The sequence below is a fragment of the Leiobunum rupestre genome, chromosome 7 (genome assembly GCF_980474605.1).
Source record: "Leiobunum rupestre chromosome 7, qqLeiRupe1.1.hap1, whole genome shotgun sequence".
Taxonomy (NCBI): Eukaryota; Metazoa; Arthropoda; class Arachnida; order Opiliones; family Sclerosomatidae; genus Leiobunum; species Leiobunum rupestre.
The window spans coordinates 39003918-39029824 of NC_143390.1; the positions used below are offsets into that span (position 1 = coordinate 39003918).

The window sequence follows — 25907 nt, forward strand, 5'->3', positions numbered from 1 at the left end:
TTCCGCTTTGAGTTTGCAAGTTCTCTCCCCACTGGTTAAAGGGGTTTTCCCCCGAGATCTTCGGTTTACCCTTTCCATTAAAACTTGTAGAGGTTAACGGTAATAGTTAGTGTAGGGAGCTGTCGTAGCTAGCATGGGTGACACCCGGATATCATGGTAGTCTCTAGTTGGAGTAAGTTTTTATTTTTTTTCATGGTCGGGTGTCACCCCCAAATCAGAACCAAACGGGTGGCACCCGGGGCACCCCCCCTAGATACGCCACTGTGAAGGGCTTGCCACCACCCTCCTACGCATTGTAACCCGTCCACCTGAATTAATGGCTTTAAAAGTCGCTTGATGATTTAGGTCTAAGGTGGTGTATGGGTATTAGCCTAGCTGATAATTATTAGAATAGGCGCTTAAATAAATCAACCTCCCAGGAAATCGCCAAGAGCTAATATCTCCGAGAGCCAGGACCGGCAAGTCACTGTTTATTTAGTGCTTGTGGAAATAATGGAAACTTTTCACCTTTAAACAGAACAGTGTTTTTTTAATATGTCCAAAAAACTACCTGGTTAAAAGGGAACGCCATGGGGAACGCTTTTTGCTACCGTAAAGGTGAAAAGTTTCCATTATTTTAACAAGCACTATATAAACAGTGACTTACAGGTCCTGGCTCTCTGAAATATTACTTCCTGGCGATTTCCTGGGAGGATGATTTACTGAAGCGTCTACTGAATGGAAATATTTTCATCGCCATCTATCGGATTTAAAAAAATAACGTAAAAATAACTTGCTTCAAAGGACTTGATTAAGGTTGGCAGTGGTACTTTTAAAAAATTCGGATAAGTCTCAGATGACGTCATAGGTGACATCACCTTCTTAGAATTCTTTTAAAAAGCTACTCTAGTCGTTGGAGGAAAGCTTTCGTGGTAGTCCTTTCGATGAAAACTCAAGGCAACGAAGGCGACACCTAGTAGTAAACACCTGTAATTCAAAATACCATAAATGAAATAATTTAAATATAGTTAAAGGCCTAGGATTTCTTCTGCCTGTTTTCCTTTAAGTTTACTTCCCGCCGCGCAAATATCATGGTGGTAGGCCAACCGCAGAGCACGTTGGCCTACCACCAGGAAATTTGCGCGGCGGGAAGTAAACTTAAAGGAAAACAGGCAAAACAAATCCTAGGCTTGTAAAGAAGAATTTAAAAAAATTACAAATAATGTAAAAATAGTAAAGAAAAATTCAAAAAAATACCAATAATATAAAAATAGTAGAAGAAGAATTTAAAAAATACAATTAATTTAAAAATAGTAGAAGAAGAATTTAAAAAAATACAATTAATTTAAAAATAGTAGAAGAAGAATTTAAAAAAATACAATTAATTTAAAAATAGTAGAAGAAGAATTAAAAAAATTGCTATTAATTTAAAAATAGTAGAAGAAGAATTTAAAAAATACAATTAATTTAAAAATAGTAGAAGAAGAATTTAAAAAATACAATTAATTTAAAAATAGTAGAAGAATTTAAAAAATACAATTAATTTAAAAATAGTAGAAGAAGAATTTAAAAAATTGCTATTAATTTAAAAATAGTAGAAGAAGAATTTAACAAATACAATTAATTTAAAAATAGTAGAAGAAGAATTTAAAAAATACAATTAATTTAAAAATAGTAGAAGAAGAATTTATAAAAATACAATTAATTTAAAAATAGTAGAAGAATTTAAAAAAAACAATTAATTTAAAAATAGTAGACGAAGAATTTAAAAAAATGCTATTAATTTAAAAATAGTAGAAGAAGAATTTAAAAAATATATATACATATACATTCTAAACAATTTATCAAATACGAAATGGTATAATTATTATTCATTATTAATATTTATGTTGGAACCTGACCGTAAAGTGACGATTGCATAACCTTCGTGAAAATGAGTAGGTGTGGGTTGAGGTGAAAAGAGTGGTTGGGGAGGGGAGAGTGAATACAGGAATAAGGGGGGGGGGGGGGGTGGTACGAAGCGAGATCCTTGAGGGAGAACTAAGCATTGGCGAGGGCGAAAGGAAAGGGAGAGAATACCGAATTAAAGAGATTGGCCAGATTGAAAACAAATAAGCGTAATGGACGCGACGCCTTTAGCTACCGCCACCCCATCTATCGGCCACCGACATCGACCAGTTTTCTTCCCGTATCTTTCCTCCTTTTACGATTATGGAGAAATTTTATAATTGAATTTTTATAAGGGGGTTCTTATCTAGCCTAGAACTCCGAATTAGTGGGACTATTTCAGATTACACCACCTCGGAGCGCCACCCCGGGAGCGCCACGCAGATAAAACATATCCGACTTATAAACTAATGCTTTGCCAATAAAAAGCTCTGTCTTATTTACGAAAGGTCATCGCATCGATTTCGGTTTAGTAAGCGAGCCATTGTAAGAATTTGTTTAACATGGAAATTTAAACGGTTTTTGGTTCGTCCGTGGACTAAGAAATCCGTAAAGGGTCGAATGAAGCATATTTTATTGACAGGGTTGGAGTGACTTAAAGCAAAGGGCGGTTGCGGAGAAACTCCTTCATGGATGCTATTCAGTGTTACGGCAAAAGGAACCCCGTTAAGTATCGCCCCCTATCGCCGCAACAGCGCCAAATATTTTAATTTAACAAAGATCATTTATTGTCTTTAAAAATAATAATTTACTACAATCTATAAAAACGTGGACCTTATCCCATTTCACCTTTATTTTGTTAAATAGAAAGTAGGGTTGTAAGTCGAAAAATTTTCCGGTAAATGACCGAGGCCTTTTTTTCCGGTAAGTTTTCCGTATTTCTCCGAAAAAAAGTAAAAAGTTTTCATTCCATGATTAATCTAATATATTGTTGGCAAATTTAAATAAAGCGGAATTTTCGCCTAATTTTTTCGAATCTAAAAGTAAAACTAAACCTCTAGACTAGATTTAAACTGAATAACAATGTAACACTATTCATGTTTTGTAGTATGTTTACTGATATAAGACATTTTTTATGGATAAAAAGTTAAAAACATTAAAAACCCTTAATTTTTCAATTTAATTTATCTTTCCGATTTGCGGAAAATTTTCTGGAAAATGTTTCCGCATTTTATTTTTCCGGAAAATTAACAACACTAATAGAAAGCATGTTTATTTTAATTAAACAAATAAATACGGAGCAGTCGGAGCTAAGCCTCGGTCAGACCTAAAACACTAGGTAGGACTCACCTACCAACAACGACATCTATTGATTCATCGAGATAATACACTAGATCGGCCACACTAGTTTATAAACGAAGTTATCATCGTACTCATCTATAAATATAATTAAACTAGTTAGTCCCTATAAGGATTTATTCGTCCATACTTTAAAAGACAAACAACACGAAAGTACGAGCCTTTTCAAACAGAAAATATCTTCCAAGAAATAGACAATATGGCGATAATGGCGTAGGACGAACTTCCCCCTCAATCGACAAAAACTATAACGCGTATAATATTTTCTAAGCATTTTAAACGGGCAAACTTTCCAGAGAATTTAAGACGCGAACAAATGTAATCTAGCAATAAGGGCTCACATAAAGTATTTTTATCGCCTTTTTAAAAATCTTAAGCCGGAATTTTTTCCATTAGCGGGAAAATAGCGTACATGCTAGGAATCGTTGCTGGTCATACGGTGGGGGTGGGAATATACATCCCCGTTACAGAGAGACTAACGTTTATTTATCCAAGAAAATCGGGTCAAATAAACCCATTTAAAATAAAACCTCCCACGTCCCCGGCTGCAACCAGAGCGCCAAAAAGAGGAATACGACAAAAATCTTACATTTCCTCTCTCTCTCTCTCTCAAACATTTTATATGGCGAAACTTACAAAGTCCGCGCGCCAGGGCAAAAATATAAAAACGAAAAGGGGGTTTTGTTGAGGGCGGGGCGGAAGGATGGAAGAGAATAAAGGAATGAGGAGGGGGGGGGGGTATTGAAAGAGGGGGACGTCGCAGAAATTTCCCCTTCGCCAAACACGCTTTAAGACCATTAAAAGCGCAAAACGGCTGTCTTTAAGCGCGATAAATAATGGCGGAACCATCTACAAACAAATGTCCGCCGCCTACAATGCTGCTGCAAAAAGAAAGCGAAGATTGAGAGGAAGCTCCGGAGCAAAAGATGGAGAGAGAATAGAAGCTCAAGAGCAGAAGATGGAGAGAGAAAAGAGAAACTCAAAAGTAAAAGATGGAGGGAGGGAGGGATAGAGCTATAGAGAGAGAGAGAGAGAGAGAGAGAGAGAGAGAAGAAAAGCTCAAGAGTAAAAGATGGGGGAGAGAGAGAGATGCTCAAGAGCAAAAGATGGAGAGAGAAAAGAGAAGCACAAAAGTAAAAGATGGAGAGAGAGAGAAGCTCAGGAGCAAAAGCTGGACAGACAAGAGAAGCTCAAAAACCAAAGATAGACAGAGAGAAGCTCAAGAGCAAAAGATGGGGAGAGAACAAGAAGCTCAAGAGCAAAAGATTAGAGAGATAGAAGCTCAAGAGCAAAATATGGAGAGAGATAAGAGAAGCTCAAGAGCCAACTAACATTGACTAATGGATTTATATACCCCCGTACCGAAGAGCCAACTAACAATGGAGAACGCGATGATCTACGGATTGGGTGATCCCGCTGATGTTCCGAGTTTTGGGGAATTTTGAAATAAGTACGTCTAATAATGCCATCTATCGTCATTATTAGTAAACCATCGCGATTTCCAAACAACGAAACTGGCTTTAATCGGTCAACCAATCAGGCCGTGTAAGTAATTCAAATAGATGTTTCTCTCCTTCTCCTTCGAAGTTCCCACATTGAAATAGCCATTTAGCGGTACCAATCGGTACGAATTATCCCTGTACATTTTGGGACGGTTTAGACTGCGGGCCAGTAGACAATTTTATTGGGAAAATAAAAATTTAGGGTCAAAAGTCTTCTATTACAGATCGGATTCCCATCTTAGTCTGCGGCCTGGCTCGTTCTCGATTCGACAACGGTACCACCCATCAATTCCAAAAGACCAAGAGGTGGACTGCAAACTATACCCGTAGGATCACCTATCTCGAATTGTCAGGTGACGGAGACAGTCCTCTCGGATTCGAGTGGGCCGCGGATTCGATCCGAGTTCGTCGGGAAAGTGTATAAAAGAAGAACACAGAGAGAGAGCTTACAAGGGTTTTCACTTTCGCCTTCCGGGACGTCTACTGAAGAATCCAGAAAAACGTTTTCCAGGTTTCATCCCTCGAGCGGCGCCGGCGTCTCGACTACAAAAGAATGGTTTATCTTAATCCTGAGAAATTGGCCTCCGCCATCTAGCGAGAGACGCGCTCTATACCAACTAGCGGTTCATCCCGCCCAGCCCGCAAAGTGTCCAAATTGGACCTTCACACTGCGACTGGAAGACTCGGCAACTTCACGGAGTTATCCTATAGTAATGGACCACTGGAATATCGAAATAAATGTTGCTAGCTGTCACGCGCGGGATATTAACGATATCTGTTGAAAGCGACCAAAATATAAACGAGGCGCGACTTCTTCTAAGTTCGTTCATGCTGGACAAAGAAATAAATATTTTTAAAGAATTATTACTCACTTATTTCCCATTGGTGAGGCGTCCTTGATCTTCGAAGTTCGTCCGTCAATTCAAAAAAACACTTTCTATAACAACCATAAATCGCCGTTCAACGCAATTAAGTTTCTAGGGGGAATAACTAAATTTTTAAAAGGGGAAATAACCAAATTTTTAAAAGGGGAAATAACTAAATTTTTAAAAGGGGAAATAACTAAATTTTTAAAAGCGGAAATAACTAAATTTTTAAAAGGGGAAATAACTAAATTTTTAAAAGGAGAAAATAAATTTTAAGGAGGGAAAATAAATAAATATTAAAGAGGGGAAATATCTAAATATTATAATGGTGAAATAACTAAATATTAATAAAGGAAAATAACCAAATATTAATAAGAGAAAATAACTAAATATTAATAAGAGAAAATAACTAAATATTAATAAGAGAAAATAACAAAATTTTAAAATGGGGAATAACTAAATTTTAAAATGGGGAAAAACTAAATTTTAAAAACGGGAAATAACTAAATTTTAAAAGGGGAAATAACTAAATTTTAAAAATGGAAATAACTAAATTTTAGAAGGGGAAATAACTAATTTTTTAAAAGGGGAAATAACTAAGTTTTTAAAAGGGGAAATAACTAAATTTTAATAAGGGGAAATAATTAATTTTAATAAGGGGAAATAATTAATTTTAATAAGGGGAAATAACTAATTTTTAAAAAGGGGAAATAACTAAATTTGAATAATGGAAAATAACTAAATTTTAAAAGGGGAAAATAAATTAGAAAAGAAACATTTTAAAAGGGGGGAAATAATTTAAAAAGTGGAAAATAAATAAATTTTAAAACAGGGAATTTTTTAAAGGGGAAATAAATAAATTTTAAAACGGGGAATTTTTTAAAGGGTAAATAAATAACTTTTAAAGGGAATTAAATAATTTTTTAAAGGGGAAATAAATAATATTTAAAGAGGATTTTAAAAAAATGTAAAACAGTAAACTTTTCAAACGGCAAAAAACAACAACAAATTAATTTATCAATATTACGTGATTTTATTTTTTTAAATAAATGACATTTCACTTGTTTTTTTGTACAGAGTATCGATAGTTTTTATCAAAATGAGAAACGTAAACGTTTTAAAAGTGACTATAATATTAGTATTTTATATATTCTACAGTTCGTTAAAATGGTTTGTAATTAAACCAAAGTGTAATTTACAGGAATTTATTTATAAGTGACTATACGTATGTTCGAAAATAGGAATCCAAAAAAGAGATCCGGGAGTGTGGGTGAAAAAATGACTGGTGTTTCTTATTACTATTTGTACGGCTGGTGAAAAATTTCTCTAGAAATTTCAAACGATACACAAATAAATATTCAAATGCTTCGAAACAAACAAAATAACTTTAACAATATTATTTAAAATAAAAAATATTTTATATTGAATTTATGGGGAGTACTGTTTGATGATTTCACGCGCAAATTCGACAAAGGCATTTGAGTCGGTCATGTTGGTTTACCCGCACTAAGCCGGTGTAAATTACTTATTTATTTGGTTAAAAATTTACCAAATTCGCTAAATATTTTAGTTATTATAGTCTAAACATTGTTTTTCCAGATTTTGTCCAAAAATATCTCATTTTGGAAATGAAACAAAATAGATTTGGTACACAACTGTTTAAATTATGATTATATAATATTTCGAATGCAATCCGACAATATAGCATTTCTTTACAATTACTACGGATAATGATTTCGATAATTTTCACGTATATTTGTTAATTTCTAAGTAAATTTCGAAATAATATTTATAAAAATTCTGAGGCCGTTCAAAATTTTAGTTGAATTAACTGACGTCAACATTTTGACAAATATTAGACTATTTCGATTTAGTTACAAAGCAGTAGAGGTTGTTTTAATTATTTAAAAATACATAATACAGATAATTTATTAATTAAACCTTTTATTAAAACAAAGTTATAATATAATTAGCGGATTTTAACTTTTAGTTAAAGGCTTAGGTTTTCTTCCGCCTGTCACCCTTTAAATTTACTTTCCTCCCAAACAAATACCCTGGTGGTAGGCCAACAGCAGAACACGTTGGCCTACCACCAGGGTATTTGTTTGGGAGGAAAGTAAATTTAAAGGGTGACAGGCGGAAGAAAACCTAGGCCTTTAAGGGAAAAAACGTCCACTGGCGTCTCTAACTAAAGCGGAGAATTCTAATAACTAAGATATTTGTCAAAAACACGAGGTCGTAGTTAATAAAAATTCGATTTAAACAAAATTTACCTGTTGCCAAATAGCCAGAAAGGTAACCAACGAGCCTGGCAAAATATTTTCGACACTTTAATAATTTTAATAAACACTTTCATTTGACACTAAAGCCACGCGCCGTTCCAAATTCTAAGCTTTTCTCGCTAGGTAGCAATCTAAAATCCACCAAGAAAAACGTTTACAATTTTGTCAGGCTCTGACGCTCACGCTAACTGAAAGCGCTTACTTTAATCATAATAAACTATTAATTAATAATTATATAAAATAACGGGTGTTAATAGAAAGCGTATTTTGGCAATGGGCGACATTTTAAACGAGGGAAATAAAAAATGAGGTGGCTTGTTAGAGGATCGCGTCCAGATCAGTCCATCTTAATATTGCAATAGATGTATCGCACGAAACGCAGAGAAGCGAAGAAAGAAACGGTGCCCAGCGTCAAGAAGAAGACGTAGCACGTGAGAATGGTGTAACCGAAGAACTGGGCCGCCTGCAAGATCCCCTCCATGTTGGAACGCCGGTAATAGAAGAACAAAGCGTAGAAGAAGACGAAGACCGACGTCGAGCTGCCGCCGGAAGTGACGAGGAAAGGGAAGAAAAAGAAATGTTAAGATGACATTAATAGAATGACGTTTAGAGAATCCATCATCCCGCGCGCGATTGGCCGCGAGTGACCTTCAATTCCCACCCCGCCGTAAGCCTCGATAACTTTACCACGTCGTTTTTCTTCGACTACAGTGTCCGAAGACCGTACGACGGAATTATATTGGCGGGGGAAATTAGATCCGAAAGACGGCTAACCAATAGGCCTAAACAAAAGGCGAGCCTTTCAAAAGGTATACGCTATATCCAGCAGGACCAATCGAAGGTCGCTGATCGATAAAATTGGAACCGCAAACCTTAAGAGGGTCAAAGTCGACCGCGGAACTTCGTTTGAAGTCCGCTTTTAGACCCGGACGAATCCTTTCCACGGAAATAAACAAGATGTCACGGACATTTTAGTTCACACCATCCCCCCCCGATTTGTTAACTATATTTTAAATAATAAATTTAAATTTGAAACAATTTCCAATCATCTTGTACATTAACTTAATAAACCCAAGAGGAATTTTATCAAAAACATTTTTCTTCGAGTTACCTGGTTTTGGAAATAAAGTAGCGAAACGCAAACACGTTAATTTAAAATAATTTTTAGACAAACCGAATTTTTCGAGTTACCTGGTTTTGGAAATAAGGTACCCATGTTTTTAAAGTTAGATGGCGCTTGTATCAATTGGTACGAAATTCAAATATCAGAATAGTGCGTACGCGGGTTGTGGGGTCCCGCAAATTGGCCAGAAATCTCACTTAAAATTAAAATTTCCAAATGAAACCCTAAACGTAGTTCAGAAATGATCAATACTAACTAAAAATATAATTTTCTACCAAGTCGGTCTTAATTTAAAAAGGTTATGTACACTTTAATTCGAACATCTACTAAAATTGATAAATGGGAAAATTACCAACTTGTGGGCCCTAGTGGCAAAATAAATATTAGGCTTTTGATGGTCTGATTTTTTTTATCGATTGACATAGCAATGACCCTTCTAAACCTTATGGTTCAAGCGTTATGTCAGATACGTCGGCGGCGGCGGCGGCGCACAACAAGGTACGTGATCTTAGTACACACAAATCCCTTAGGACTGTGTGTAAAAAAAGGGAAGAACTGGTGTAGAGAGTATAATAGTGGAAAACGGATAGTCGAACAGAGATTGAGTGCAAATTGACGGGGCGGACACCACCACTCTTTTTATTTTGGAGACACGTACAGGGAACCCGTTGGTTTGTTGAGAGGACTAACTTTTTTCGATCTGGGCGAACAAATTGCAGGAAAGGTCATAGCCACAATGAAGATCGCAACGATTTTACGCCATTTGCAAGAGGTCACCAAAGTTCGACTCTTTGGAGACCAGTGGTTGAGGAAGGAAAATATTTGGTGGGGTACAAAAGGAAAGAAACGGGCCAGCCCACAGCGTTCCGAGAAAATTATGAATTTGCGTGGCATATTTGCTACCGATTTTCAGGACGATAGAGCAGCGTTTAGAAAATAGCGAGTCTAATTCAGTATTTAAATAATAATTATCAACTAGGCTAATACCCAAGGCACCACCTTAAGCCTAAGTCATCAAGCGACTTTTAAAGCCATTAATTCAGGTGGCCGGGTTACAATGCGTAGGAGGGTGGTGGCAAGCACTGCATGCTACGCGAGCCAACATCACCCTACACTCAGTGGCGTAGCTGAGAATTCAGAGGCCCCCTTTTTAATTTTTTTAAGGTTAGCGGGGCCCCCCTCCGAAGCTCGAGGCCCCCTTGCACCGCGGGCCCTGCGGACCATCAGCTACGCCACTGCCTACAGTAACTATTACCGCTAACCTCAACAAGTTTTAATGGAAGGGGAAACCGAAGAGCTCGGGGGAAAACCCCTTTAAACAGCGGGGAGAAAACTTTCAAAACTCAACGCGGAAGGAGTTGTTCCGGGTTTTCACCCAGTGCCACAAGCTGGTGTCGAACACGGCTCCTCTTGCTGCGAGGCGAAAGTGCTAACTACAATAACTTTAATTTATATAATTACGAGCTTTAATACCCGGCTTCACTCGGGGTCTTAGTTTTAATGAATTATATCTGATTTGTACGTAAGAAAGGTAAACGCAACACGCGTAGCAAAAAGTCCTGAACTACTTAAAAATCTACGAATTTCACACTAAGTCTCCTTCTACGAATTCCACACTAACGCGTTAAAAAGGTTAAAGGTCGGGACGGGCGCAAGGAACTCAAGAGAGGAGATAAGGGAAGCAAATGGGTGGAAGTCGAGGGAAATAATTGAAAGGCGAGACCAGCCGGCAAATAGATAAGGGAAGCAAAGAGCCGAAAGTCCAAAGCCGAGTAAAATAAAAATAAAATTGAATTAGATTAATAAAACCATGTCAGGTATTTGGAATTAGGCGCGTTTAGTTGGAAATCAGGTCCTGAACATTGAGTTAAAATTTCAACCGTTCTCGAGTTTTTAGGAACATGACATACAAATAAATAAATGGACAAACTTTAAGACTTATAGTTATAGATATGGATATTACTCGAGGTTTTTTTAGTTACTCGACTCGAATAAGAGAAAGTTTACCCTTAATCAAGTACTCGATAACTCGACTCGACTTCAATATTACTAAAAATGTTTGATACTCGATAACCAAATATTTCTTTAGTTTAAACAGCACCTCAATAAATTAAAATTATTCCCAACAAATCACAATATTTACCGTCTACAAATAAAAATTTCCATTCCTTTTTCAAAAGTAAAATAAAAATGCGGTTGGCGGCTCTCAAGTTCGTATTAGAAAAACCACGTCCCCTAGCGGTGGCTCTTTTCACTTTTTAAACCCAGCCCAATAATAGAAATTTACGCGGTTGGCAGAAGCTTTGGGAGCAATTTAAAAGAGTCGGAATCGAATGGACGCCACCAGTTTTCCCTTTTCTACTCCGGACGGAAAATGACGGTAATATTTCCCGAATAAGCCGATATCTTTCATCCCGCCAAAATGCCCCCCCCCCCCCAAATATTTGGAGTTAAAGTAGTTGGATGCGGAGAGAGTGAAGTTTGTACGGTGCCCCTTTGCAGGGAACCTACCCCCAGTCATATATCGCTCAAGAATAATGCTTTTCCCATCACAATGTAATAGAGAGATTGAAATTCGATGGAGGCTCCCAAAGAAAGTTGGCTAAAAAAACGCTTATTTATCACCGTTGAAATACAAGTGGCGTTTCTTTGGAAATTTCGAAAGGAACACGCCGTTTCCTAGAAATTGCCTTATTATTATTATCATCTTTGTTCGAACGATCAAAACGTAGTTTTCGATTAACATTAATCGTTTACAATAATTACGATGAAATGATATACGAGTAGAATCGATTAATCGATTAGTATGTGGTTGGACAAATCGTTAATTTAATCGGTAATCGAGAATTCAAAATGGTCGCTCCGCAAAGGAAAACATTCACTTTTGCAACTAATGACTTTATATAGGCAGGGTTGGTACTTTTTTGATTTTTTTTAATAAAAATCAAATCAATCGATTTTTTTTTATATAAATCTGATTATTTTTATTTTATTTAAATTATTGATTTTTAATTATTGATTTTAATTGTAATTAATGGCTCTTTTCCTGTATAATTAACGGATATTTTACTTTTGTCAGATAGCTAATCTTGAATTAAATTAAATCTTAATTACTTTAATATTTTATTTTCCTCAGATATTCTGTTTATTTTAATTTTCTAGGAATAAATTTTTAACATTTTTTATTCCTCCATTGAAATACATTGTGTGATTTTAATCAATGATTTTTAAAAAAAATCACTTGCAGGGCCTCCACTCAAATCTTATTTTTTAAAGGAAAAATAGGATTATGATTCTAAAAATAAAGGAATTTATAGGAATATATATGCTATTTCATTTACTAACTTTATGCATTTAAAAACCAAATCTATATTTAGTGACATAAATCTTTGATATACCGTAAGTAGCCTAATAATTTTAAATTTCTTGATGTAATCTTTGATTTTTACTTAAAAAATAGGAACTATTTAACCATTTTATCACCACAATATACTAGCAGCTAACAAAAGTATAGACTAGAATGACTTGGTATGGGAATTTATCTTATAGCGAAATCTAGAAATTTAATTGGGTGGCGGGATTTGAAATGGGAAAAATATAAAATTTATAGGATTTTAAGGGACTTTTTGGGGATTTTGCTAAAAATAGAGGATATTATCGGACATTTTTGAAAATATAGGATTTTATAGGAATTATAGGACCTCTGGAGGCTATGCACTTGATTTAAATATTGTTTTAAATCACGATTGAAATCAGTCAACCCTGATTTTAGGGAGAATATAAAATATATTTTAGTTTAATATTTAACTAAAATAAGCTCAATCCAAATTCTGCACAAAAATCAAATCTAATTTCAGATTAATTAATTAATTAATACCCTTGCAAAATCTGACATTGTACCGAAGTATTCTTAGAAAGATATTTTTTACTTACAAGACCTAGTTTTTTAAAATAAGAAAACATTGTTATAACTAAAGCCGGTTTTATAAATAAGTTGTCACCTACCACATAAACAGTGCCATATTTTACATTTTTAACTTTTTTTTTAACCGGGAGGAAAGGTTGTTGGTGGTTCTAGCCCCTGCCCAAAGTTCAAAGGCGGTATAAATGATTGATACCAGTATCAACTTCCTTACAAGTACAAAATACAAAACTGATCCCACGGTACTAACCGCTAAATATATATAATACATACGAGAAATTCCGATGACGCAAATAAGTTTATTTTTAAATCGGCAGACGATCTACGAGTGACCTGACATACTTAAAACCTAGCGTATTAAACCCGCGATACCCCTGACTGAACTATCAGGTATTAAGGGGCGATTTTGAGCTGCCTATTACTATCGGAAGGTATATATTGGTTTCTTCGGGGAGAGGAACAACCGGATGAAAAATGTGCCAAACCGGAAGTGGGAAGGCTCGCCCTTTCTTTGGAAAGAAGCCCGCGCTAAAACGGACATTCATCATTTTATATTAAAAAGAGAAAAGAATGAGATATAGGGTAGGAGGGGTTGGGGGCCTACAGTTCATTCTTACCCGACGCACCCACTCCCGGCCCCGTCCTGTCCTTCCGAAAGAAGTCGGGGTGCGCGCAAAGGGTCTCACCGGGTTAGGTCATTCTCTTCCCTCCGCCCCGCATCCACAAAAGGACACTCAATAATAAGTCGTAACTCGCGTCCGACGTGGACGAAAATATGGCCAGGACACAAATCTTTATTCTTCGAAAACCGAAAGCCAGACTGCGTTATGAACTAAAAAATATAGTTATTTACTTCTTGGGACGAAATATCGCCATCCAGTCTAAGATTTGGAGCGTGTCTGTTTCGAATGTCTGGGAGTCTGTTAAATCCTTCAATTTGTAAGGACGCTTTCGAGACGGCCCAGTCCAATATACTACATTGATAAAAGACGGGCATTTTGGATAGAGACAAATGAGACAATCTCACAAAGCGAAAATTATGATAATCAGCTAGGATAATACCCAAGGCACCACCTTAGGCCCAAGTCATTTATAGCGACTTTTAATGCCTTAAACAGGTGGCCGGCAGGGTTACAATTCGTAGGAGGGTGGTGGCAAGCCCTTCATGCCACACGAGCCAACAGCTCCCTACACTCACTATTACCGTTATGAATTATAGGATTACTATGAGCCTTGAACTTATGGAATTTTATACCTTTCGGTTGTACGTTTTTTGGTACCTCCCTCCAATTTTTAATGGAAAGAGGAAACCGAAGAACTCGGGGGAAAACCCCTTCAACCAGTGGGGTGAGATCTTGCAAACTCAACGCGGAAGGAGTAGTTCCGAGTGTTCACCCGGCTCCTCTTGCTGCGCGGCGAAAGTGCTAACGACTCCACCACCCCACCTATAGCGTGTCCTTTGGTACAGATGTCAACGTAGTTAGAGAGCTTAAGTAAGTAAAAAACGTCAGAAGAAAGCGTCGACCACGTTGACTCATGGCAAAAACTAGTAAACGCCAATTTACAAACTTTTTAGTTAGAAGTAAATTTATGTATAAATGTGAATTGTGCTGTAAAAATTTCCACCCAACAAAAATAATCGTAAAAGGCCTAGGTTTTCTTCCGCCCGTCACCCTTTAAATTTACTTTCCTTCCAAACAAATACCCTGGTGGTAGGCCAAAAGCAGAACACGTTGGCCTCCCACCAGGGTATTTGTTTGGAAGGAAAGTAAATTTAAAGGGTGACAGGCAGAAACAAACCTAGGTCTTTAAGATAAACCAGTAAGTAACGCTTAAATTACCATAAGAAGTAATATACTAGATTTTTGTCATGGGAATTTCTTAAGACCTAGGATTTACCTGGAAAAGAAAGTGATATGTTGAACGTAAATTACTTTCTTAAGCAGGGATCAATAGCCGTGTATAGCCCCTAATCCATCATTGTAAGAAATGTAATTGAGTTTTTCAGGGTCAGATTGGGAAAATGTCCAATAACGGTAGCTGGGGATGAACGCAATTTCGTCAATAGCAACTTGGGTGTTTATATGAAACGGGTCAGCTACTATAGCTACGTCTATCGACTAATGTATCTATCAATAGTAAATTTCACTTGTATTTTCACAGGGTTGCCACAAAATTATCAGATTTAAATTCCCTGACGATTCACTGACCATTTTAACAGATTTTCCCTGACTTTTTAAGGCCAAGATTTTTATTTCATATTTTACTTTTATTTAAGTTAATAAATTTAAGTGGACTTGTATTTCAGTAAAAAGGTTATTGCAATTTTGAAAAAATTAGCCTATCTTTTAAGAAAATAAATGATAATCAGAGAATTTGCCATAGGGGTCTAGAGTAAAATTACCTTCAAAAAGTGTCCAGTGAAAATTAAATTCCCTGACTTTTCCCTGACGTTTTACAAATTTTTAAAATTCCCTGACCTTCCCTTATTTTTTTAGGCCCATTTTAAATTCCCTGACGTGTGGAAACCATGTTTCAGTATTCGCGTCTTATCTAAAATCCTTTCCAGGTTATCCTCGACCTTTTTGGTAATATTCCTAATATATTTTGGGTGCAAAAGCAACGCAAAATTACCAAAGAAAATTTAGAACCGCCATCTACTGGGTCTCTTTTGACTTACCCAAAGATAATATAGACCTCGTAGTCCAGTTTTGAAATCACAGTCTCGCGCGTAGTCAATAGCGTTTACAAACACAACCTACCGAAACTCTTAAAAAATTAGATTCATAGTTACCATGGTAACCAACTATAGATAGCGCCTTACAGCTAGGAGCAACAAAACACAGCACCCCACACAAGGAGACCGCAACCCGTCGAAGGTCGTGCATTTTCTCGCGTACAGTTTTCATTGGTTAGACGCTTTAGCGCCTGCTGCCGTCGGAAGGGGAAAATTCTGAAATTGTCCCACCCCCCCGCCCGTAAAAGGTGCAGCGTAAAGGTTTGTCCAACGAAATTTGTACACAACATTGCATTAGCGTGTTTAAAGGCTAGCTGCGTTCTCCTTGTGTTTGTTGCTCGAAACTTACAGCAACCGACGGAGAAGCAGTGAAGGGCATATTTTGAAAATTCCATCTAAACTCGCAAGCCGCTCATTCTAACCTGACATATTTCTATCTCAAGCTCCTCTCAAGAGCAGTTTAGATAATGTATCTCTCTCTCCTAACCGCTCATATCAAACGTGTTTACTGGTAGCTTACCTTTTTTCCTATTTAAATTTTGTAAGGAACGAACGTAGAAAACTTAATCAGTTCTTTAAAAACCACTTTAAACCTAAACTAATTCTATCATATTACCTAAATAATCGATAAATACTAGAGCTACCAAAAGAATATAAAATTCTGAAAAATCAACGAGAAAGCGTAAATTATTAACCTAGAATACAAGCTTTTTACGCTAATAGACCTTTCTTTAAAATCCTATCTAAACAGGCCAAACACTTTCACAAAGACAACACAGCGCTACTTCAGTAGGACTTGCAAACTTATTTATTCTTTGGTTTTAATAATAGATGTTTCTATAAAATCCTATCTAAACAGGCCAAACACTTTCACAAAGACAACACAGCGCTACTTCAGTAGGACTTGCAAACTTATTTATTCTTTGGTTTTAATAATAGATGTTTCTATAAAATCCTATCTAAACAGGCCAAACACTTTCACAAAGACAACACAGCGCTACTTCAGTAGGACTTGCAAACTTATTTATTCTTTGGTTTTAATAATAGATGTTTCTATAAAATATGGGAGGTCACGTGTAAATATTTTTTTACGTCGCTAGCTATAGCTATTGAAGATAGAGGGCTCGCGCTCGAGTCGATAAAGAATTTTGATTTCGAAGTCAACGTGCGAAACGCGCGTGTCAACTAGGAGCAACAAACACAGCACCCCACACAAGAAGAATGCAACCCGTCGAAAGTCGTGCATTTTCTTGCGTAAATTTTTCATTGGTTAGACGCTTTAGCGCCTGCTGCCGTCGGAAGGGGAAAATTCGGAAATTGTCCCCCCCCTCCCGTAAGACGGTTAGCGTAAAGGTTCGTCCAATGAAATTTGTACACAACACTGCCTTAGCGTGTTTAAAGGCTAGCTGCGTTCTCCTTGTGTTTGTTGCTTCTATTTGCCAATAATGTAATAAAAAGCTTATTCTCGTGACGAGGAGACAAACATTTTAAACATTTAATTTCTTATGGTAACATCTATTCCGCTTAAAGTATATTTTCCAAATTGAGCTAAGGTAGCCTACGTGAAGATAGAATATTTCAAAATATAGTAGGTGGTTTTATTTTCGCCTGTTCTGGGTTTTTAGAGCAGGTTCAAAAGTGTAGCCCTATGACGTCATATTACTCCAATTCTATCTTGACGAAAAAAACGAGTTGGAGTAAGAAGGGAGTATTTAGAGGTTAAAGGTTATATATTTGTTTTGTTTTTAAGATGGCGACCGGTGGTGCAATATAGGACTTATTTATTTAATAATAATAATTATCAGCTAGGCTAATACCCAAGACACCACCTGAGGTCTAAGTCATCAAGCAACTTTTAAAGTCATTAAATAGCATTTAACAATTGGATATTCGTTATTAAAAGCTTGTCACATGTGAAGATGTTCATAACCCGTTAGGTTTTCATGAAACGAAATTTAAGCAGACGAATTTTCTATATAACAAGCGAACAAAATTCGGGACAGGGTAAATCTTACCTCGAGAACAGGCGAATAAAACGATTTAGGGTAAAAAGTTTACACTTTTTGTCCTGGGACAGGCGAAAAAAAAACACCTAGTACGTCCATAACTGAACTATTTACCAAATCAATGAGATATAGTTAATTAACTATTTATAATGGTTTGTATAAAACTATAACCGGTAAATGAGTAGGATTTCGATCAAAAATCCATTTTTCATCCAGACAACTAGGTTGGCAGGTTTGATTAACAATGTAACACTATTAATGTTTTGTAGTATGTTTACTGTTATTAGACATTTTATATCGATAAAAAGTTAAAAACATTAAAAACCCTTAAAAAGTCATTTATGTTTGAATTTTTTATTTTTGAGATTTGCGGAAACTTTTCTGGATGTTTTTCCGCATTTTAGTTTTCGCTCGCCTCAGTTTATCGAGATTTTAAGATTGAAAAAGACAGCTCGACTCTTCTCTCGCTCAATCCATGACTAAGTACAGCGCTCATCTCTAAGGTCCGCTCACCTTCTGCCCGAAATAGACTCTCCTCTCTTGCGTTCATTTAATCCATCTCAAATTTAGGTTATCGATCGCTCTCGAACATTAATAACTAAATATAGAAGCAGCTCCACTCTTTTCCTCTCAATTATTTTAAAATTGCCGCTCATTCTGACTCAAAGCCTCTCTAAAATGAGCGGAGCGTGCCCATCCTTGCCCGGCAAGTGGGTAATCACTTCGTTACAAAATAGACAATTAGAAATATCTCTGTTTTAGAATCTAGGGTACAAGGTTTATATAACCCTTATCTTGACTGGGGTAAATTCGACCATGATTCTCATTATCCCCAAGTATAAATACGTTCTAGATTTAGCTAAATACAACTTATAATTAAATTAAGTCTTGAAATCACGACTGGTACTTCGTGGTATTTTAAAAATCAGAAACATTACAATCAATCCTAATTAAAAATAGACCTAAAATAGATGAAAATAATGAAACTGTTATTATATATAAATTAACTTGTGAATGTAAAAAAAATACATACGTCAAACAAAAAGAAAATTTAAAGTAAGATAAGATGAACATAAAAAGTGTATAAAAATTGGAGATAAATAAAACGGTATGGCAAACCATATATGGATAACAAAAGGACATAATTTAGACTTTGGAAATGGCGAGATTATCTATAAAGAACAATATTATTTTAAGAGATTTTAAAGAATCAGTGGCTATTACAAATATAGAAGAATTAAATTTAGACTTTATTTAATTATTAGATGGTAACAAATTTTAATTTACATGAACTACAACTTAACTTTAAATTACGATTTGGCTGACAAAATTAGAAATTGAAACTAGTACCTATGCAGTTAAATTACACAAATTTAAAGTAATGATAAGACTTACGAAATACTCGGAGGATAATTAAACAAAAAAAACCCAATTTTTAATCGACTCTTTTGTAAAACAAAAAAATGTGTAAATCGCAACGACTATGATAGATCAATAATAACCGCGAAATTATAGTACAGTAGCTATAGCCAGTTGAATTACTTTCGCGATGCCTAGATGAACTCATTAGCATAATGACGGTCCCCGCACGATCTCATTTTGACAGGGTTCGTCGACCAAAATGTGAAAGGCTTTTTCGTCCATCTAATCCGAATATAATTAGAGAGACGCAACAGTTGGGGAGGGGGCCGACGTCGAAATAACGGCACGCGCGGCTCCCTTTCAAGTCCAACCTAAAACCCGATCCATCATTCGGCGCAAACGCCACGTGTACGGCGGAGGAGCGGATAAACAACCACGACGTCGAAAAACCTTCCAGGGAACAATTTTGTCGGTCCTCGGAACTAAGAAGGAGTGAAAGTGGATCTTCAAAGATGGAGAGAGAGAAGGTTTCGACGGAAACACGCCGCACTTAGAGGAAGGTTTTACGGAAAGAATTTTACGGGAAGAATAATTTACGCACTTAGCTCGTTTTCCCAAACAAAATATGAACAGAGTCAGTCAGGAGTCGGTTTTAGCCACCAAGTCGCCAGTATTTCTCGGTGACACCCCTGTACATGCAGGGATATTTTGTGGCCTACGTAAGATTTTTCCTACTATTTTTGGTTACTATACTTTCTTGCAGAAACGCTTTGTCGTAGATACATTTTTTTCGAAGGAATATTCTTTACTTCAGAGAAATTATATTTTTCGTGATAGGTGGTTGACCAAAATTGTCAATTTTTAGAGTATGTTAACAACTATGGGGTTACTACTTAAGTAATCAGGTGTACAAATTGTAGAGAATCATTGGAATTCACTTAAGTAAAACACAGAATATTGAAAGGAATCAGTGGAAATTGAGATAAAACAGTGGAACTCACTCTACAATTGAGATAAAACAGTGGAACTCACTGTACAATTGAGATAAAACAAAGAAACTCACTGTACAATTCAGATAAAACAAAGAAACTCACTGTACAATTCAGATAAAACAAAGAAACTCACTGTACAATTCAGATAAAACAAAGAAACTCACTGTACAATTCAGATAAAACAAAGAAACTCACTGTACAATTGAGATAAAACAAAGAAACTCACTGTACAATTCAGATAAAACAAAGAAACTCACTGTACAATTCAGATAAAACAAAGAAACTCACTGTACAATTCAGATAAAACAAAGAAACTCACTGTACAATTCAGATAAAACAAAGAAACTCACTGTACAATTCAGATAAAACAAAGAAACTCACTGTACAATTCAGATAAAACAAAGAAACTCACTGTACAATTCAGATAAAACAAAGAAACTCACTGTACAATTCAGATAAAACAAAGAAACTCACTGTACAATTCAGATAAAACAAAGAAACTCACTGTACAATTCAGATAAAACAAAGAAACTCACTGTACAATTCAGATAAAACAAAGAAACTCACTGTACAATTGAGATAAAACAGTGGAACTCACTGTACAATTGAGATAAAACAAAGAAACTCACTGTACAATTGAGATAAATCAGTGGAACTCACTGTACAATTGAGATAAATCAGTGGAACTCACTGTACAATTGAGATAAATCAGTGGAACTCACTGTACAATTGAGATAAATCAGTGGAACTCACTGTACAATTGAGATAAAACAGTGGAACTCACTGTACAATTGAGATAAAACAGTGGAACTCACTGTACAATTGAGATAAAACAGTGGAACTCACTGTACAATTGAGATAAAACAGTGGAACTCACTGTACAAATGAGATAAAACAGTGGAACTCACTGTACAAATGAGATAAAACAGTGGAACTCACTGTAAAATTGAGTAATCAGTGGAACTAACTGTAAAATTGAGTAATCAGTGGAACTCACTGTGCAATTGAGATAAATATCTGGAAATCACCAACATTGAGAGAAGTTAGTGCTAATCACAAAAATAAATAGAAAATTTAGTGGAAATCACAGAATAATTAAATCAGTGGAAATTACAGAATGTGTTTCGACAACCAGTAATCAGGTGTACAAACGTTTTCCAATTGACCATTGGTTTGTTCGATCAAACAAAACCACTTTCTCATACGTAAATGCGTCTCAGAAAATTGTTCTTTCAGGGTGTAATTTCACTTAAGCGGACGTGTTTCACCGAAAAACTAATTTCCTCAAAAAATCGGTCATTGCTTGCCCAAAATTGTCGAAAATATTTAAATTACATTCCAGTCCATATTTATTACCATATCTCCCTCCTTTCGCAGTTCAGCAACCGATAAAATATGAACTACTGGACGGTATTTACCGAACTGGCGTCGAGTTCCTTCGGAGACGGTAGATTATCGAGTTCGTTCGTTGGTGGGAGTAGCTGAGGGAGAAAGTAGAGGTATTTGGTCGGCAATCCTTCCTCATTGGGTCTTTTTTTGTCAAGATGTCCCCTTCTCTAGCTGGTGCCCGTAGAAATACGAGCAAAATAAATGAGACCTTTAGCGCGCTCCGATGGTTCGGCTCCTCTCGCGCTATACATTCACCGCGGTGGTACACGCACTGGATCTCTGTTCTCTTTTAAAAAGAGGAAAACACCGGCCTAGTCTAATGGATATTAATGGCGCGGAAGTTTTGCCGGGATGAAAAACCAGAACAAAGGAGAGGTTTTAAAATCTCCCCGAAAGGTGGAAGTGGAGGAGAGGAAGTTAAGGTAGACGGTTTTTATACTCTCTCTCCACCTTTCCATAATTTACGGAGAATGAAAAATAAGTGCTATATGAAGTTTGCAGAATTTAGAAGGCTTAATATTACTCTAGAAGGTTTGGTTCATTTCTTTAAAGAGGTTAAGCGGAGCGCCGTAGACGTTTGGACGACAGCGTCTAGCTAGAAAATATTTTTAAGGGACATAGAATTTAGACGATTCTTTGGCCACTCAAAAGGCTGTGCGAGTAGTTGTTTTACGCAATCGAGTCGTGTTTGGAGTATTAATACATTTTTCATCGGGAAGTCGAGTCTAGTAATATTTTGATCGAGTCGGGTTCCAAATTCTCCTTGTTCGAATAGTCAGAAAAACCCGTTCATGTACTCGAGTAGTTAAAAATTGTTCGGGTACTTGATTAATCGAAGAGTTCTATTCGGGTAGTCGAGTAATTTAGAAAAATTTAAAATAGCCTACTATTTACTACTTAAATGGATGTTAGGTAACAAATAACAAGTTAAAAAAGGTAAAAATAATTCACAAAACGCTAAGCCAAATAACATTACTCAGGCACTCGCGGCAGAGAGAATTCCAAGCTCTCTCAAAACAGAAACCAAAACTAAAAATTTTATATACGAATCCAGGCAGCCAATCACTCAAGGTTATTGAAAGGGATGTTAATTGGGATTTATTTCCCTCGTTTTTCTACCCGAGCAAAGAGATTATTGTCAAGTACCCAAAGAATGGTAAATTACCCGAATATTGTCGGCGGGAAAAACAAATCGTCGAGTTTTACAGGTGGCTTATTCGAGTATTCGAGTACCCGATTAAGGTACTTGATGCTGATCGAGTACTCGCACAGCCCTACCATTAAAGCTTGAATTTTAGCATTTGTTAGAAATTGATGATAAATTAGGGTACGGCAAAATACAATACTAAAACAGAGTATTGTGTAGTCACATATTTTGTCCGCGTGTATACCCTGGTTTACTGTAAATGCATCACGATTTCTCCTTAGGTTTAGTTTCCACCATCCCTCTTTACATTTGTACGTGACGAAGATGAAATTTACGCCGTTACGCGCGTTAGTGGGAACTAAGGATTAGATCATTAGACACGTTTAAATTTAGAGCTATAGGCGAAAACAATGCTTTGCAGTTTTACGCTAACTACACCGTAAAATAAAGGTAGAATTTATGTTGTATTTGTGACACTTTTTACTCTACCGAGGGGTGCCCACTTCAGAAATCTGGTACAAACAGTGAGAAATCGATAGAATTAATTCCGGAAATCTCGAAATCACAAGAAATATAGGAAATATTTTCAATATTTCTGGAAATAGAGAAATATTGAGAAATCGAAAGTGATATGAGAAATCTTGAGAAATCGAAAGAAATATGAGAAATCTAGAAAAATCCACAGATATATTGGAAATCTCGAGAAATAAACGGAAATATTTTCGATTTTTCTGGAAATTAGAAATATCGGAAATATTTGAAAATATTTAAGATATATGGGGAATATTTGAAAATATTTAAGATATATATATCGGGAATATTTGAAAATATTTAAGATATATGGGGAATATTTGAAAATATTTAAGATATATGGGGAATATTTGAAAATATTTAAGATATATGGGGAATATTTGAAAATATTTAAGATATATGGGGAATATTTGAAAATATTTAAGATATATGGGGAATATTTGATAATATTTAAGATATATCGGGAATATTTGAAAATATTTAAGATATATGGGGAATATTTGAAAATATTTAAGATATATGGGGAATATTTGAAAATATTTAAGATATATGGGTAATATTTGATAATATTTAAGATATATCGGGAATATTTGAAAATATTTAAGATATATGGGGAATATTTGATAATATTTAAGATATATGGGGAATATTTGATAATATTTCAGATATATGGGGAATATTTGATAATATTTAAGATATATGGGGAATATTTGATAATATTTAAGATATATGGGGAATATTTGATAATATTTAAGATATATGGGGAATATTTGATAATATTTAAGATATATCGGGAATATTTGATAATATTTAAGATATATTGGGAATATTTGATAATATTTAAGATATATTGGGAATATTTGAAAATATTTAAGATATATCGGGAATATTTGAAAATATTTAAGATATATGGGGAATATTTGATAATATTTAAGATATATGGGGAATATTTGATAATATTTCAGATATATGGGGAATATTTGATAATATTTAAGATATATGGGGAATATTTGATAATATTTAAGATATATGGGGAATATTTGATAATATTTAAGATATATCGGGAATATTTGATAATATTTAAGATATATTGGGAATATTTGATAATATTTAAGATATATTTTGAATATTTGATAATATTTAAGATATATTGGGAATATTTGAAAATATTTAAGATATATCGGGAATATTTGAAAATATTTAAGATATATCGGGAATATTTGAGCATATATCAGATTATTTATGAATTATTCATCCAACTTACAGAAGAAAAGGCTCATAAGAAGTATATTCTAAATCGAAAAATTGCCCGGTAGCACGTGACACAGCTTCGTTTTAACGTAACTAGCGCCATTTTCCCGAAGCTTCAAATAAACCTGGTGGTATAAATGTGAAATTACTTGATCCACCATAAATATGAAACTCCATTTTAGACGGTTAGGTTTCAATGGCAGCGCTATCACGTTAAGACTGCCATCTAGCGGTTCGAAACGGTACTAAAGCGAACAGCAACGCTTTACACGTAAAAAATATGACGCAATTCGATTAAAAGACTATTTTGTTATGTCAAAAACAACGATTCGGCTTGAATGTAGTCCAGAAATATAAATACTCTTTTGTCGAGTACGTCTAATATAAGAGCGTATTTTTTCCTTTTTTAGTTTCTTTACATAAATCAATAGATGAATCTCGCGCACGAACTCAGTTTGGAATGCCACACGAAGTTATGTTACGTATAAGAGATAATACATAAAAAAAATTCCCGTGAGAATATATAGTGGAATTTTTAAGAAACGTTAGAGAAAAATAACCCTATTGAAGATTACGCGTGTGTTGGAACCAAATAGGGTTCAGAGATGTTGGAGAGAGATGGAGAGATGGAATGGATGGCCTTCTTGTTTCAGAGAGAGAGAGAGACAAAGACAGCTGTTGGTTGCGTAAAGTAAATGCTTGGCATCCTAATATGAAAATTTGAGATTCTTCGTTCTCTCCCTACCCGAGCATCCCTCGCTACGAATCTAGACAGGTCTAACTTCATCCTTTTCTTACTCATCCCAACTTCTTTATACCTAACTTCTCTAAGGATAGGGTTTGCGGACCCCCAAAAAATAAATAAAGAAAATACTTTTGCGAAATATTCAGGACGAATAAAAGCTCCTTTTACGTACTTATATATGAAAAGGAGAAATTTCTAGAATATAAGGACGCATTCACTATTCTCTATTATTAACCCGCCCGTACGTTTAAGTTTCACGAGGAATTCAGTTCTGACTCTAAGCTTTCACCTCATACTGGAATCCCTTGGATCAGCCCGGACTTCCCCGTGCGGGCAAGGATGTATTGCGCGTTGGTCGAACATAATAAAGGGAAAAACATTTTAATCCATTAAAAGGAATGGTTTAAGTTTTACGGGAAAGGGTCTGTTAAGGGACTTATATTTGGTTTTCAAATGAAATGTCGAAAAAATAACTTTCATTATATCACAATGAGTTTTAAACAAAATAATCATAGAAAATTAATGATGAGTTTTTAACAAACCTTACATAGAAAATTAATGATGAGTTTTTAACAAACCTTACATAGAAAATTAATGATGAGTTTTTAACAAACCTTACATAGAAAAATTATGTTGAGTTTTAAACCAAATCATAAGTAAGATTATGTTGGGTTTTAAATGAAATATCAGAGTAAAATCAGGATGAGTTTAAACAAAATATAGTAAAATCAGGATGAGTTTAAACAAAATATAGTAAAATCAGGATGAGTTTAAACAAAAAATAGTAAAATCAGTATGAGTTTAAACAAAATTTAGTAAAATCAGGA

General features: G+C 35.3%; 1 protein-coding gene across 1 annotated transcript in view; it reads right to left on the bottom strand.

Moving 5' to 3' along the window:
- Positions 1 to 6627: 6627 nt before the first annotated feature.
- LOC149936248 (transmembrane 9 superfamily member 1-like) overlaps positions 6628 to 25907 on the bottom strand; it is a 69356-nt gene continuing 50076 nt past the window's right edge. The window contains exon 14 of the mRNA XM_090181259.1: positions 6628 to 8414. Within this exon, the coding sequence (XP_090037385.1) occupies positions 8213 to 8414 (202 nt within the window). The 3' untranslated portion in view covers positions 6628 to 8212. The remainder of the gene's footprint in view (positions 8415 to 25907) is intronic.